Source organism: Taeniopygia guttata, chromosome 4A, assembly GCF_048771995.1.
Source record: "Taeniopygia guttata chromosome 4A, bTaeGut7.mat, whole genome shotgun sequence".
NCBI lineage: Eukaryota > Metazoa > Chordata > Aves > Passeriformes > Estrildidae > Taeniopygia > Taeniopygia guttata.
Genome location: NC_133029.1, coordinates 7,352,587 through 7,369,268, shown reverse-complemented (window position 1 = coordinate 7,369,268; position 16,682 = coordinate 7,352,587). Strand labels below are relative to the sequence as shown.

The 16,682-nt window shown below is 43.8% G+C and overlaps 1 protein-coding gene across 28 annotated transcripts in view; it reads right to left on the bottom strand.

Moving 5' to 3' along the window:
• Positions 1 to 2,490: 2,490 nt before the first annotated feature.
• MBNL3 (muscleblind like splicing regulator 3) overlaps positions 2,491 to 16,682 on the bottom strand; it is a 93,460-nt gene continuing 79,268 nt past the window's right edge. For 17 of the 28 annotated variants that reach the window (XM_072929087.1, XM_072929078.1, XM_072929085.1 and 14 more), the window contains 4 exons: positions 15,313 to 15,348; positions 13,131 to 13,225; positions 11,630 to 11,703; positions 2,491 to 9,741 (listed from right to left, as the gene is read on the bottom strand). In XM_072929087.1, coding sequence (XP_072785188.1) covers positions 11,647 to 11,703; positions 13,131 to 13,225; positions 15,313 to 15,348 — 188 coding nt within the window. In that variant the 3' untranslated portion in view covers positions 2,491 to 9,741; positions 11,630 to 11,646. The remainder of the gene's footprint in view (positions 9,742 to 11,629; positions 11,704 to 13,130; positions 13,226 to 15,312; positions 15,349 to 16,682) is intronic. The other 11 variants (XM_072929086.1, XM_072929090.1, XM_072929094.1 and 8 more) reach the window with 3 other exon arrangements.

Below are 16,682 nucleotides of genomic sequence, written 5' to 3'. Positions count from 1 at the left end.
TTGCTGGCATGTGCTGCCATCTCAGAGATGCACTCAAGGTATGTCTCACCTGGCCTGGAGGAGGCACCCGAGTCCATCGTCTGCAGTAACAGCTCTGAGCACAAGTGAGAGGGTGCAAGCTGCTCCTCACACTGCCCTGCACTCTGACACAAGCCCTGCTAGGGAGAGCTAAAAGCTGCTTTTGGAGGAGATCCACAACTCATTGGGGATTAGCCAAACTATTCCCCATTCTCTTATTTCTCATAATAAATAGATCAAATTGATCTATCTATCCAGCACTAAGACCAGATTGAATAAAAACTGGTTTGGACCATCTGAATATGGAGCAAGTCTTGAAAAGTTGAATTTTTCCCATGTTCCCCACTGAAGCTTCAATAGCCAAAGAGCTAAAAGATATTTTTGTATGAAACTTGACTTTCCTGAACAAACAAGCCCCAGTGAAAAAGTAGATGGGCCAGGTACTGCAAGACTTCAAAATGACACATGCTGTAAATAGAGCATCATGAATAATTTTGGTCAGATCCTTTAATCCAACTCCACCTATAAAGCAGTTTGCAGCAGCTCCTCCTGTAACTTCTGCAAACGTGCCCCAGATAAAATCCCACATCCTTGGCCCAAGGACGCTGTTTGGCCTTGAAACACAATTTAAAGTCTCTTGTTGACGGACTACCCTCAATTTTCAGCGCTAGTGTAAGACTCCAACCCCCAGCCTCCTCCATGGGGAGGCTTCTGAGCAGAGCTGGTGTCTCCAGGCAGACAAGGCCCAGCCATCCCACATCTACATAAAATGCATCACTTGAAAGCTCCTATATCCATCCTGCACAGAAAGAAAGCCAGAACAAAGCTAGCAATAAAAGTTATGAGTAATCATTCAGGAAGGATCCCATGCTTCCACATAAACTGCCTAGAAAAGTTTCAGTTCCACTTTTTTTGATTTCAGAGGTAATTCAGACATTTAACTGTGCCATCAGATGAGGCAGAAGTCATTTATGGAAGAAAGCTCTAAGTGGCCTTGCCACACAAATAGAGTCAATTAACCTGCAAAAAGAAGTCAGGGGAACAGGCTGATGAAAAAGCAGCAGTTACATAATTTGTCCTGGGCTCCGTCTGTCTGTTCTCAAAGTCAGCAGCTTGTCCTACTGAGGATGAGGAGCAGTGTCCGCCCAGCCTCCCCTGGCAGTGTCTCCTCACCACCACTCCTGCCCTGAGCAGCTGTACTGCACCCACACCCCCTAAAACACATTCTCAAACTCCTAATCCCTCCCCCAAATCCTAAAACCCAGATTCTTAAAACTCCTCTGGGAAATCAGCCAAGGATCCCTCCCTTGCTGTGAGGGGGCTTGTGCTGGCACCAGACCCCTCTGGCTGCATGCTCCAGGCTCACCCGTCAGACCATGGCCTGTCACGGGTGTGTCCTGTCACGCTGTGTCCCATCCCACCATGTCCCATCCCACCATGTCCCATCCCAGCCGTGTCCCATCCGAGCCACATCCCGCCACGGCACCAGCGACACTTGCACGTCACAAGGGCAGTTACTCACTCACATCCTCGGCGCTCCCGACGTTGTCCTCTGCCGCCCGTGAGCCGAGTGACGCTGTGGCCTGGCACAGCCACGCGTCCTGGCCCGGTGCCTCCAGCCTAAAGCCTTGATGGAGCAAGTGCAGACTGCAAGGCAGTTTAAGGGCAAGAGCCCCTCTGACGCAGTGCCATTGGCAAGAAGGTGATGACCAAGGTGGCAAACAAGCTCATCAAGAAGCAATTTTCTCTTGCAGCAGCCCAGACCAGCTCAGCCAGGGCAGCTCCAGTTGGTGCTGGCCAGAGGCATGAGCCTGACTGAGCAGCCTGGGACGAGCTGGACACTTGGAAAAGAGCTGGGGAACCCAGGCTGCTGCCAAAGGGGAGCTCACTGCTGTATTATTGCACTGGGACATTCAAAATTATATCTGACACGAATGCTGAAAGAGAAAAATTAACACACACACCACTGTTCTACAAAAGCTGCAAGCCTTTGAATGGGAGTTGATTCATTCTTCATGGTTATCTTCAAATGCACAGCTCTGATCTCCTCTCTAATCACATCACAGACAGGGTCAGAAAGGAAACATGGAAAAACACAAGCCAAGCAGACCACATCACATGTGTCTCTGAAGGTCTAAGGCACGAGAGAAACCAAAAGGCAGCATCTGGAAAGTTTTACTTTTTATTTTTCTAAAATACAAATGTCTGTCTTGTGTTAGTAACTTTAATGATAGGCCAAATGCATCCAGTAAAAAGGAGGCACTGGCTACAGAATTCAAAATACTGAAGGTATTTTCTGGAAAGAAATTTATTCTGTTGATCTACACTTCAGATATAACATTGATTCAAATTCATTAGTTATTATTTTTACATCAGAATCTTTGAAGTTTGGGACTAATAAACTGGAACTTGAAAAGTTTTTAAAGTAAACTCCTATTAATGTGTAGATATGGATCCATAAAAAACATAACCAAGAATTTTATACACTTTATTAAAAGATCAAAAAATAAACAATAACAATATAGAAGTAACATACTAAAATGAGTAGCATTATGCACATTTCTAAAGCACATACAAGCACTACAGCAATATAATGTGGCAAAAAGAAACATAAATTCAAAGCGTACACCCTGTTGGTAGCAGTTGAGGGAATGAACTATCCTGTTACGGAACTGAAATACTGCATCAACCTACGCCTGTCTGGATCCAATGATATTTTAATTTCTTACAATTCCACAGGGCTAAGTGTAATAATTTGTATATATTTTCTAAACTATTCCATTAAATTGATATCTAATGTTTCCCTTACTTTGTTTTACCAGAAACACCTATGAAAAGAAGAATGTGCTTCAAAGATCTACTTTACACAGTACAGTATAAATGTTTTTATATATTTAAATTAAAAATTGACAATTTAGGAGAACATTCTCTCTTTGATTTTAGTGATTGCCTAAAATACAATTCTCTATTTATAAAAAAAAATAGTGATCTTTTGTCAGGTGATGTAATAAAGGGTGAGGAGTCAGTTCATTTTCATGATCTAAAAAAAAAAAATTAAAACAAAGCTAATTGGAAAGAAAAAAAAATCCCATAATCCAATCTAAGAATGGTCTTATCATCCCCTCATCTGCTAGGATACAAAAGCCATGGCAACAAAATCATTTGGCTTCCACCACTATCAAATAGCATCTGTGTACAGTAATAAAGAACTGGAACCTTGTAATTCGGTGTCAGGTAATTCTCTCTGTTGTGTGTTTGGAAAAATAACTTCATTTTATTTAACAGTTGTGTTATTTTGCATGTTTAAATATCTCCTTTGAGAGGCATATAGAGTTATTTTTGATGATAGAGGATGTCAGTAAAGATCACTAGCAAAGATTTTAGCAGTGTTCTCACGATCATGCTCATACCCTGACAAAGTTTGACCAGCTATGATTCATTTCACATAGTGCAAAATATTTTTCTCTCATAATCCTAGAAATGAGAAAGAACTTGATTATAGAAACTGATGATGGCAAAGGGAAGCCATAATCGTGTGGTGGCTTGAACTAGCTGATTATTTAGTATTAAAATCTAGGTTGTTATATAACACCACGGAGAGAAGCAACATCTGATTTTTCCTCATTTTAAAGACCCTGGGGCTGTTCCAATTCAGCAAACCACCACTTGCACAGCCCCGTGGTGCTGGCTGGGCACACACTGGCATTGCCAGGGGTCAGGAATGCTGGCCAAGGAACAGCTCTTGGGCTTGGCAGCAACAGCCCCCAACCCTGGGGCATCCAGCAAAGGGTGACAGTCACATCGGATGCCACCTCCCACCAGTTCTGCTCTGGGGGACTTGCCTCATTGCTCCAGTCAGGACCAGACTCATGGCAAAACCAGTTACTTTTCTTAAGCACAACTGGGGCTTGGGTTTTGCAAAAAAAATAAAAAAAGAAAAAAAAGAACTTAAAAAAAAATCCAACAAGAACCGAAACTTGTTCCAATCAAAAATAAATGGGTCAACACGCTTCAGCTTCAGCTGTTCCAAAATCCCCCAGCACTGCAGAGTCCCAGCAGTAGCAACACAAAAAGGAACAAGAGGCTGCTCACTGAGGGGCCACAGCTTTGCTCTCATTGCTGGCAGCTCAAAGGGGCTTGTTAGTCCCAGCCTGCAGCACCCAGCTGGCCACACTGCCACCAGCCTCCACCTCCCTGTCCCAGTAGCACTACCATGTGCCTCTCAAATAACACCATGGCTGCCACACAGCAGAAAGAACTGGCCCCAGATAATTCCAACCCATCCCCGTCCATTTATGGCTCACCAGCTCCTTCCATTTTGTTACCTTACCCTAAAAGGTTAAAAAAAAAAAAAATCAATAATTGTGACATTTCAATTTCACTCTGGGATTTAAAACACTCACCACAATGACAGTCTCCTCCCACAGATAAACACTTCCAGACAGAAATAGGATTAGGTGCTAGGAAAAATGTGTGTGTGCTGCCATGGACCTACCAGTCCTAATAGGATTCACCGAGAACACAACCTATCAGAAACATGACCTGGGGTGTGTTTGAAAATGTAGGCTGATTAAAAAAAGTAATTTGAATCTTTGCTAGTGACCTTACTAATTAATTCCACACCGTTTCCCATTCTCTGTGCTGCAGGTTGGAGCTGACCTGTTATCAGTCTGCTGTATAATAAGCTATGGCAAACTACAAAGCTTTTACAACAGCAAAGCAACATCATGCTTTCAGATAAGTTTTATAGCAAAAAACTCCTCCTTTTCAAAGCCTTAGTAATACCTATCTCTTTTACAAACTTTTCCTGTATTATTACAGACTTTTTATATTCAAAATAAGTTCCAAGGATTTCTTTCGTGGACTATGTACATAAGTGCAAAAAAGGTGTGTCTCACACATTCGTACACTAACTGAATCAGTTTAACTGCAGCATATTTGTATCTTCAACACTGTTACGGGGTCATTCCACAATATTTTTTTTTAATGTACAGTTTTTGCTAATATAAATTAGTATTAAAATAGTTATATGCTTAATTATTTAGCCCTGATCGTAACGTAATCATGTGAGTGTTCAATTTCTGGAGAAAAGAAAATTGCAGGCAAAGCTACAGTACTGAAACTGATTAATTCTGAATTCCCACCTTGTGAATGGATGTGAAATGAAAGCAAGACCGGTCACTACGTTGTAAATACAGGCTGCTGTGTTTCCGAAGTGAAAATACTGTGGAATAACCCTTGCCACACAACAATTTCTACAAGCTATAAAACCTGACTCTAAATCCATGTGTTGTAAACTTCTTGACTGAAAAAGTGACTTTAAAGACACAAATTCAGCGTTCACATGGGACTTTGGGATTTTAAAAATATTCAATCATATCTTTATCTGACAGTATCGAACTGTACCTTTAACAAGCTCATACTGTTACACATCACTTTTAATTTACATGTGAAAATTTCACAAATAATGTATACAAAGGTAGCCATGTTGTAGTTTTGTTGCCATAGCAACAACAACTTAATATAATTAGTTAACAATGAATCTATCATTGTAGGAGTTACATACAAAGTTAATTTTGTTCTTAAACTGTAAACTATACAAACTAGTTATGGACTGTATTCTATACCTTACCATGCTTCAGTGTTGGTTTAGAATATAACTAAATGGGCTGAATACATGTATTCAAAATTTTAAACTTTCTCTAACTCTCCTTCAAAATTAAATTCATTAGTTACTAAAGATATCAAAAAAAGCAATAATGAAAACCTTAAAAACTAATGGTAGAGAAATGAAAATATATGACATGAATTAATGCGTTGTAGCCTAGTAACAATGAGTTGTAGCTCTATTTACATTTGGATTAGGCTATCAACTATTTTTTTTTAAAGTTATTACAGTCTTTAACATACAGTATATACTCTAAGGCCTTCAACAGGCACATGGTAAAATCAGGTCAATATCAAACTAAATCCATTCAACAGGAATGGGAAATTAGATTTTCCTCATAAATTTCACTTTTTTCAATTTTCATGTCTGTGAAATGTACAAGGGATAAACAAAACGAGGACTCCAGTTTCTCAATCGTTGTGTACCCGGCGTGTCCTAGAGCTACTCCTACCGCGCCAGCGCCGGCCCGAGCCGGGCCAGGGGACGTCACCTCTCCGGCACAGCGCGTCCCGCTCCGCCACCTGCGCCACCCGGCTCCGGTGCGGCTCCGCGGGTCCCCGCTCCAGGGGACAGCGGGGGACAACGGGACGAGCAGCGGGACCCCGGCCCGGCCGTGCCCCGTGGGGAATCCCGAGCGCGGAGCGGCCGGAGGAGAAGCGCCTCGGGAACGCGCGCGGGCTGCCCGGGGAGGGAACGGCTTCTAGAACGTTGCGATGCAAAAATACACAGTCAAAAATCATCAGCTAAAAATTCCCAACTAAAAAACACGGCTGATTGTGAAATCATGTTCCAAATTACTAAAAACACTGTATTTAACAAAAATAATCTTAATAGTTTTATGAATCCATTTTATTTTAAATCCCTCTTTTATTGTCTGCTTATGTTACAGTTTAGTAGTAGTACTTTTTATTGAAACTACTAACAACCTTTTTTCGTGAAAATGATCAATCTCAGCTTTCATTTTCCCTCTGCATGACCCGTTTTATCCAAGTTTCAGCATTTCTTGCATATTGTTTGCATAAGGCTGAGAGAAATGGACAAAGAGAAATAACTTTGGATAAATAAAAAATATAGGTTCATGGAAAGTGGGAAGCTTATAAAAATGTCACTAAAATTATATTGATTTAAACAAACTTACATACATCTCTTGTCAAATAAAGGATGATATTCATGCTTTTATGACATTTGTTTAGAGTCACTAACTAGCTCGGTGACTTTGTAATAGTCTATTTAGGAAATTTATAGTCTGGCGACTGTTTTTTTTTTCTTTTCTTTCTTGAACAAAGAAAATTAGAGCAAGTCATTGCACAACTAGTTTAAATAGTGCTACCTCAAAATGGCATTTTTGCCGAGATTGTTTTGAATTTGGTGAAGTTTAGTGCTTCAAGCTTTTCTTTCCTTAAACTCATTTACAAATTAACTCTAAATTTGCCAGCAATATAAAAACTGTTGTGGCACCTAATATAACTACCCTGAACATCCCTCATTGGACCTCTTTAATAAAAAATAATCCTTAAACGCCTTTTTTTTCAGTGCTTTAAATGTGACATGAAAACAGCTGTATTCTAGGTTTACATTCTATGCACATCTATGCCAGATGTTTAAGTCGATAAATAAAATAGGAGGTTACATCAAAGTTTCAAGATATACAAAAATCCATTTAGCACTGAAAAAATTTCAACCTCCTTGAACTCATAAAGCCATACAAGCTTGAATGCATCCTTTCTGGCTTAAGAAGATCAGCTCTGTTCTTTGTTGAGGCACTGGCACAGGTTGTGCAAAACCCATTTTTGATACACAAATAATTTCAAACAGGAAGTACTCAAATCCACTTTTTCCACTAACAATGTTATGGTTTTGGGAAACAGAAACACAGTGGTGGAAAGAACAGGTGTGTGGTTGCCAATACAAATGAGAGTCACTGATTTCAGGCCACGCCACCGCTTGTGAGCACAGATGGCTGGGACCATCCATGGACACAAGCGACTGTCAAAACTCAGGGTCCATAAAGGAGGTCTTGGGGGGGATGGTTTTTTCCCCTTTCTATCAGGGTTTGGTTCAAAGTCTGCTGAATGGAACAAAAAGATTCCTGCAGGCCTTCTTGAGCTGGGTTCCTCACAGGTTCGTGCTATGAGTGAGTCTCCACGGGCAGATGATCAGAGCCTGCCCTGGGGTGCATTGGCTGTGCCCTGGGTGTGCCACCATCACTCGTGGCCCATGGAGACACACATCTAGCAAACTAACTGTGCTCATGCTGCAGGAGAGGGGGCAAAGAATATCTAACCAAGGCCAAGGAACTGGGAAAAGAGAAGAAAATCTGGTTGTCTGAATTTGGCACTCTACAGGACTACTCTGAGCTCGGGGTGGCCACCCCTCCAGACACTGTGAGCTGGCCTCTTCCTTGATTCTCTTTCTCCTTATATGGAGTTTGTGGATTTACAGCAGCAAATCCACCTCTTCCATAATGCCAATGATACTGTAGAGCTATGATATGGACGAATTTAGTGGTATCCTCAACCAAAATGCATTTCTGCAGCCAGATTGTTCAGCAATGCAGCATAATGACAGGCGGGGCTGTCCAGGGTGCACGGGCTGAAATGGTTTTATTCGTGCGTATGAGAAGGAGGTATTGAGAACTAGCCCTTGTTGTGCAACAAACATTGCTCTTGATCAAGTAGAAGGTGCCAAAATAAATCCACTGACTGACAGGAACTCCATTAAGACAAATGTTTATCTTCAGCAGAAAGCTTATGCTGAACTTTTTGCTGCTTCGCTACTGCTGTGTTTGCTTTAAAGGGCCACAGATCATGGGGCGGAGGTGGGGGGGAAACAATCACCCACTTATGGAAAACGGTGATTAAATAAATGGGGCATGCTGAAAAAACTTCAACAAGAGACACATATAAAATTTCAGGCCAAAATGTTTCAGCATGCTTGGTGGAGACAAGCCCCAGGGCTCGGTGCTACCCAGCCTGGGCTGAGCCACGGCCCCGGGCCCTCCCCAGCCAACGGCTGGCACCTGCTCCTCTCCAATGCAATGAGCTTTTGCCCAACTGAAGCTGTCTCACTCCACTACCATCTTTTTGTTGTTTGTTTCAACTGCACCATGAGAACAGCGAGAGAGATTGTGCGCCGTTTGCAGCTGAGAATGCACTTCAATGGACAACAGAGCTGCAGAAATCCCTTGATGCTTACTCCTGTCTAAGCAAATTGTTCCTATCCCCTTAATGAGCCTGGGCTTTTGTGTTTTTTTTTTTTTTTTCCCCAAAAGTTTCCAGAATCAGCTCATTGTATTGAAAGAAGAACCCTGAACTGCTCTAAAATGACAGCTGTCCTTTCACACCACTTCTAAAAATTTGGAGACTATCTGAAGGCAAGTTTCAAATGATAAAAGGAGCATTTAACATAAGCAACTTAAGCTGACATTAACAGCAAAATCCAGCAAAGGGCAGAACATTCTGTGTCGTGTTTTTCAAGCACATAATTCCTGTTTCCCACAATAACATTTTTAGTAAAAAACAAACAAAACCCCATAAAACCTACAGTATATGAAAACTTAAGACATAACAATAATGAAAAAATGGTACTGAGTATACTTGATAATGATGTACACTTTAAAACAAATCAATAGACTATGATGTAAACAAAACAGTAAGATAACACTTTAAAAACAAGACAAACATTTATCCATCGATAGTATACAGTAAACCAACAGTCCGCTGTGCAGATGCACTTATCATGATGGTAGTCATAAAATTATTAAGTGTGTTAAAGTAATGTGTTATAAAAGTCTATTATAATTTCCTACTTGTATATCTCATATAACAGAGCGCTGTTTGTTAATTGTTTCTATAGTGCTTTTTTTTTTCTTTTTTTTTTTGACATTCCCATTGATCAGTTTTTGGTTAACATGTAGGCTGCAACAGGCTTACTGTAGAGGTGGTAGAGAATGATAGAGGGAAGAGGGGAATATATACAGAAAGGCCATGCGCAGCTTCCCACCAAGAAGTCTTGGTGCTCCATAATTTTACTGTTCAGAATTTCAACATGGTCTGCTGCAGGGGAAAGAAAAAAACAACAACAAAGAAATTGTGAGAAGTTAATACATCTATATTTTAAAAGTCATTATAATACATTTACATCCTCAATGTGTTGCCAAAAAAATTGTCATTAGTGTATTGCAGACAGCCATTTCATTCCATTAATTTTCTGATGTAGGGAGAAATTGCCAGTAACACACTTGGCATCTTCTTAAATCCGCATTTATGACTCTCTCTTTCACACAATGACAGGACAAATAGTGAAAGAGGGAGGTGAACAAATAATAGTCTTGATTTTTGGATGGGATGCCAAGTAGAGGCTGGCTAAGGAGAAGGCCAAAGGAATCCCTGATCTGTGTTAGCTCTTGTTTCCTTTAGATAGACACATTAAATCTGATCCTAAGGATTTAGGCAACTGAGCCCAGAGATAAAACACTGACACAGAAACCCTGTGCTCAGGAGACCCTCTTCTGGGAGCAAATTGCCTCTTTGTGATGATTTTCATGAAAATCCTCCACTGAAGGACTGAACAACTTATCTCCTGCAGAGCTAGACCAACTAGCCTGTCTACCAGCACTACTTCAGCCATGGAGGAAAAGAAAAACATCTGTCAGAGCAGCAAGTATTTCAGTTACCAAAGTCCCACTGAGGGAAAGTCTCCTGAAAAAATGCTGAAAACTATCTTAAAGACTTCAAGATGAAGCTCTTCCAATCAAATTATCTCCTTATTGGATGGAACAGGCTGGTTTACACATTATGGAAACAGGTTAACATGTCATGTCTGTCTGTCATTTGGAACAGCAGTACAGTCTAAGCAGAACATTTTCACTAATGTGGATAAGTTTGGTGTCACCCCTCATGAGCAGGGCCCACAGCCACAGTTAGCAGGTCATGTATACATATGGTATTTAATTAAGGTCAACAGAGATAAGGGCCACCACTCAGAAATTAGTTTCTGTTGATTGCTAATAGATATCATTACAGAATTGCTTGCCAAATTAATTTCCAGTATTTAAGGACTTGCCTGTAATATGTGACCTAGGGAAAAAATGGGCTTGCATATCGGCACTACTAAATGGCTGCTTTGAGAAAGACCTTTTGTTGAATTGGCTGAACTGCTCTTTACTCTCTTGAGGTAAAAAAACACAGTCAGGAATTGAAACTACCCAGAGATTTTAGCTCATGAACATCAGCTAAAACTCACAAAGAAAAGCAATGGAAAAATGACACCGCTGCTATGGCTGTGAAATAGTACTCTGCGACTCCAAGGACAAATTCCTCCATCATTCCCCTCAGAGAAAACTATCATCTTAGGGAAGCCCAGGATCTGCAGGTGGGGTGAAGACTATGTTGCTTATGACATTCATTCTGGTCTCCAACCCACCATGAGCCAGGCCCTCTCTGCACCTGACCAGCAGAGTTCTGCCCAGACCAAGCCAGCCTTGCAGATGGCACAGCAGCTGCTGCTGACCCAATCCTGCTTACCCCAGGAAAGAAAATATGTCACTAATAGCAAAAGAGAAGTTACACCTTTTCAGCTGACTCATTACCAGAGCAGTCTTTGCCATCAACACTGCAAATTCCTGAGGCATCTGCAGGCAGATGAGAGCTGTGCAGGGCAAGAGCAAACTGGAAACAGAACCATGGGACTGGGGAATGCACAGGGAGGCTGCAACCACCACAACATAGGCACTTGAGACACAGGAAACTCGTTATAAACCACGGGGCTGGTCCGTGTCTGTGCCACAGCAGCTGAATGAATTCCTGTTGAGTCAGCAGAGCATGAAGCCATTGGGGTCCCATGGGCTCAGTCCCTCTGCCTGAGCCAGCCCCGTGTTTAGGGGATGCAGTGCCCACATACAAATCAATTCACCATAAAGAGAAATACCAAAAAGGAACTTACTGTTCTATCAGGAACTTCTACATCTGTGAAACAAACATGCTGCTACTCAGTTCATCTACTGATAACTGGGATATCTACAGCAAAAAAAAAACAAACAAAGAACACAACACATTAAAACATTGCCATGAGATCAGGCTGATCATTCTGTCTTCAGTATCAGGTTAATATGTACATCAGTGTTTTATAAAACAGGATCCACTCCCAAGTCTTTATTTTGCTACACTTAAAGTACAATGTAGCTGCACCACTACTGATGCCTTGTGGAGTACCTGGTGATTCTACTGGGATTTTGATTCCACAGACTACAAGTAAAATAGAAATGCCCTGAAACTATCTGGCTCAAACAGGACTCACACAGCCACAGAGCAACGCTGCACAGGAATTTCTGCTTTCCTCTCATGACCAATACAAGTCTGAGTAAGACCTGCTCTACCTGAAAATAACAACAAAGCACAGAAAAAGACTGGCAATTCTGACTGCAAGCAGTAAAACACTGCCTAGGACTAGGCAGGCAAAATTCCTACTCAAATCCTCATGACCTCACACCAGCAAAAGCCTAGAGGATGCCCCCAGAGATATTACTGGCATTCAGCATGGATAACAGCCTCCTACAGAGCAAAGTGACACCCCAATTTCTTCGCAATAGTTCTAAACCTGAGAGCATGACAAATACAAATGCTAAAATTAGTCCTGGGGGAAAAAATTTTTAAGAAGTGTTTGAAATGTCTCTGGTCTAACTGGGAGAAGTTGTGTCACACCAAATTATCAGGACGCATCACTTGGACAGGTTGTGCATATACAGTTCAGGACTGGTGCAGAAGCAGCCATCACACTCAGTATCCTCAGAGGAAAGTTTTGGAGAGAATTATGGCTCAGCAGACATGCATGGAATCCTGTACACTTATGGCAGTGCTACAATGGCACGTACTGCACATCCAGAGTCCTCTCTGTAGGGATGGGTGACATGCTATTGGCATAAAAAAAAACTTCACACTTCACAGTCTCGGCCCCGATTTTTGGTTTTTGGTTGTTTGGAGATTTTTTGGTAGTTTTTAGAGTTCAATTTTGTGGTGGGGGGAGGCCACTTTATATTTCCACTTCCACTTTCCAGTCCAGAGAGGACAAGCCAAAATACCACAGGGAAGGATGCTCGGGGTGGTATTTCTGCTTGAGACTGAAAGCAGAAGTGCTGCAGGTCTTGCGTGACTCTACACTCGGGAGACTCACCGCCCGTTTTTTGAGGACCTGGGGGAGGTTTTGGAGGAGAGCCTGCGCCCCTGCCAATCGCCCATCCCTACGCTCCGGCCGGGCTTGCGCCCACCCCGCAGGCGGCAGGAGCAGCCCCTCTCGGACCCCCGGCCTCACGCACGCACGCACACGCTGCCTCTGCGCGCCCCAGCCTGCGCCGAGCCGGGACGGCGCTCGACCCCGCACGGGATCCAGCCCTCGCCCGGTCCTCAAGATCTGAACACGTGAAAGAAAGCCATTGAAAGGGCCAAACCTGATTGGCGGTAGCTGTTGCAGCGAAGGGGACGCTGGTGGCAGGAGTTGTTGCTGCAGACACAGTGGTGGGCGTAGCACCGTGCATCATGGGCACTTTCGGAAGGGAACCATGGAAGCGACATACAGGAGGGTGGAGCGTATATATATTTTGTTTGGTTGGTTTTATGTAACCATGGCAACATGTGGTGGATTTGGGGGCGTGGCAGGAATCACAGCAACAAGCCATGTGACATCGTCATGAAGGACACATCGGGGCGCAGCATGCAATCACAGTGCAAAGCAAGACAGCGTTGGGAAAAAAAATAAACAAGAGAGAAGGGGAAAAGCCAATTACAATTATAATTAAGGAAAAAACCAAAACATTCTCAACACTTAGTACATTTATAAGCAGAACAATGATGTATTAGACTCCGAGGGCCAAATTTCCAAAGGGGGGAGAGGATGGGTGTGCTAGCAAAAGCCCACGTCAGCTCGCACCCGTGGGGAGTTAGACACAGCCAGTGCACGTTCCTTTGGGTGGGGACATTTTGGCAAGCGCACCCTCCCGCCCACCTGGGAAAGCTTGTCCCCTTCCCTCCCCACCCCGTCCCCGCCAGCAACCGGAGGTACATGATGCACTTTGCAGCGGCTGCCGCAGCCCTTTCACCAGGTTTTCTCGTCTCTCTCTAGCAGGGACAATATTTCGGCACGGGACAGAGCTGGAGGCACGGCAAACGAGCGGCTGGCAGACTGAGCTCTCTCCGTTCAAATTCAGCATGCTTCCTTCCCACCCTAATTCTACAGGATTTGGCAAAACTCCCCTCTTGCAGGGTGGGGGGATGGAGAGGGGAAGGGACAGAGAGGGGAAAAATACACAAATGCATCTGAACAGCTACAATTTGAAGGAAGAGCATCCAAAAGTACAACACGGCAGCAGGGAGCTTGGCAGCCTCCTGAAGCTGCATGTCCCGCAGAGCACAGTGCTGGAAGGGATGCTCTGGTGCACACAGGGCATCCCCCCAAACCCGAGGGGGGTTTGTGGGGCCGAGGAGCCCACAGGAAGGCCCAGCCATCCCCACAAACATGCGGTGGGGAAGCAGACTTGCCTTCCCCTCCACCCCAGCAGCCATGGCCAGCCCCAGCAGGGAAGGAGCGTGCCTGTGGCTGGGAATGCTCTGGCCACGGGATGTTGGAACGTGTGGGTTGGGGTTTCCTACAGGCAGAGGTGTATCTGAGGGACTCAGCTCCCCATCATGCAAGCGATGTGTCCTCCCTGTACTATAGGGATAGGCAGGTTCAAGAGCAGAGTGTTTAAGCCATTCATGCCAGAGCTTCCAGACCTGCTCTTGGAAAGCCCTGCACCCCCCTACCAGGGCTCCTGCCTCTCTCCCTCTGGCTAAAGCAGGCACACACCTGGATGCCGCTAGTCTTGTATAAGCTCGGCTAGAGGATGAAAGCTCAGCTTTCACCTGCCCTGCTGTGCCCAGCAGCTGTAGACAAGAGGGGAAGGTCCTCAAAGGCCTGCAGAGGCTTAATCAACACCCAGATGCTGAGCCTGAACAGAGTGGATCCCTGCAGCACTAATGAGCACGTACTCATTGCCTCCCTGCATCCCACGTGCACCTGCAGCGGTACCTCCCTATGATCTCCAGTACCTGCACACCTAACACTGTCCCACAGAGATGATTCTCCAGCCAGTCCACGGTCCAAAACCTGCTTCTCTCGCTGTACAAGCAGCACCCTGCTCTGGCAGAGGGGCTGACCCCAGATGTGTTCCTCCTTAGCACCTTGTTAAACCAGTCTCCTAAAATATCCTCAGAAGGACAACTGAAAATCCAAACTTAAGTCCGCCTGTTGCTTGATACAAAATAAAATAAAAATGAGCCAACAGGATCCCCCCCGCTTCTACTTCCTTGTGTCAGATGAATTAAATGGGTTGTAAAGACATTTAAGTGACAGATTCTTGTCTCTGAAGCGGAACTAAATAGGGGTGGGAACACATCACCTTGGGTTCTCTCATTGTAAGTCACATGAAACACTGCACTGCACAGAAATTAAAAGGGATACAACCATTTAAGCCTCAAAGAAGACAGCAGATAGACAATCACACCACTCAGCCACCCAAGTTCTCACTGATGCATACTAACTTGCAGTCTCTTTCAGATTAGGAAAAGTTGAGAAGTTTGTGTAGAAAAACCTACCAACGCTTGCAGTGGGTGTCATGCACAGAACTGACCCTGCACACCATGCATTGAAGCGTGGAAAGATGAACAAAAGGGATATTTCATTAGTGAAGCTTCAGTGTTAGATATCACTTTAACTAAAAAGCAGGTATTCTCTTTGCAGCATTCAGTATTTAAGCACATGCAACCAGATTCTGCATATTGGTACATCAATAGTTTAAACTCAGTTTAAAGAGATCATAGCAAACCAAATTATTCTTTAATTCTTGGTTAGTCAAGAATAAACTCCTAGCACCTTAGTATTAAATGATATGATTCATCCCAGAAATCAGGGTTGTTTGGGATTTTTTGGGTATTGGATATGCTGATTTATTTCTGATTGTGTCAACAGAAAACAAATTGCTCTTAGAAGAATGAATGTCACACTCATGTTAAAATTGACTTTCCAAAAGCAATTTACTCCCGCAACCAGGGACTACGATTCAAAGTCTCTAGTTTAAGCTGAAAGAGGCATTTATTTTTCTGGACTCGAAAAAATTGCAGTGGTGATGCCATTTTCAAGAGACAGCCTGACTCCCCCCTGCCATGGCAACCCATGACGCTGATCTCTCAACAACTGAACAGGAGATACTAAGAAAAGCAACCACTGCCTTCCCCTCCCCACAGTGAGAGCTGCGACATGCCACCTCTCTGCTTTGCCTTCCTGAGCACAGCCAAGGCCAAACCCAGAGCTGGAGTCTGATGTGTAACATAAATTACACATCACTGATTTGTCCTCTGACTGGAAATTTGCTGTTCTGCCCAGCATTAATGTCTTCAGACAGAGCAGGTGCCAGTAAGCAGCCCTGTTATGCATCAGCCCTGTGTGTAATTCCATTGCCACGAGCCCAGTGCCCAGCACAGCGAGGGCTGGGCACAGCTGATTTATGTTGCTCCATCAGAAATGCCTGTCCTTATGTCAACTTGGGCAACTGCAACCTTGAGGAAAAGCAGTGTGTAGCCAGCTGGGGACTTGGCATTCCCCAAGGTGTCCATGTTTCCTGAAGCAGTATTTCACTTGGCACCTGCCAGAGCTGTGGTAAAGTCAGTTCAGCCCAGCCCAGCCCCTCCAATGCTTTGCAGAGCACAAGGTAAAAGGCTACTGCCGCTCTCTCCACATGAGAATCCACTTCCCTGGAAGAACATCTTGGTAGCTGCTGAGTTCTGAGTGTTTCCAAGGGCTCTCATAACAGAAAGGCCACACGAGCACAGGGTTTAGGACGCTGCTCCCCAAACCCACACTCCACCTTGCCCTCAGGACCAGATTGTCTCTAAAGCTTTTCCCCTGACCCCAAAGAACAACAGTGCCAAGGTGAAAATCCAAGTGTGTTCACCTCCAGGGGTCAGCC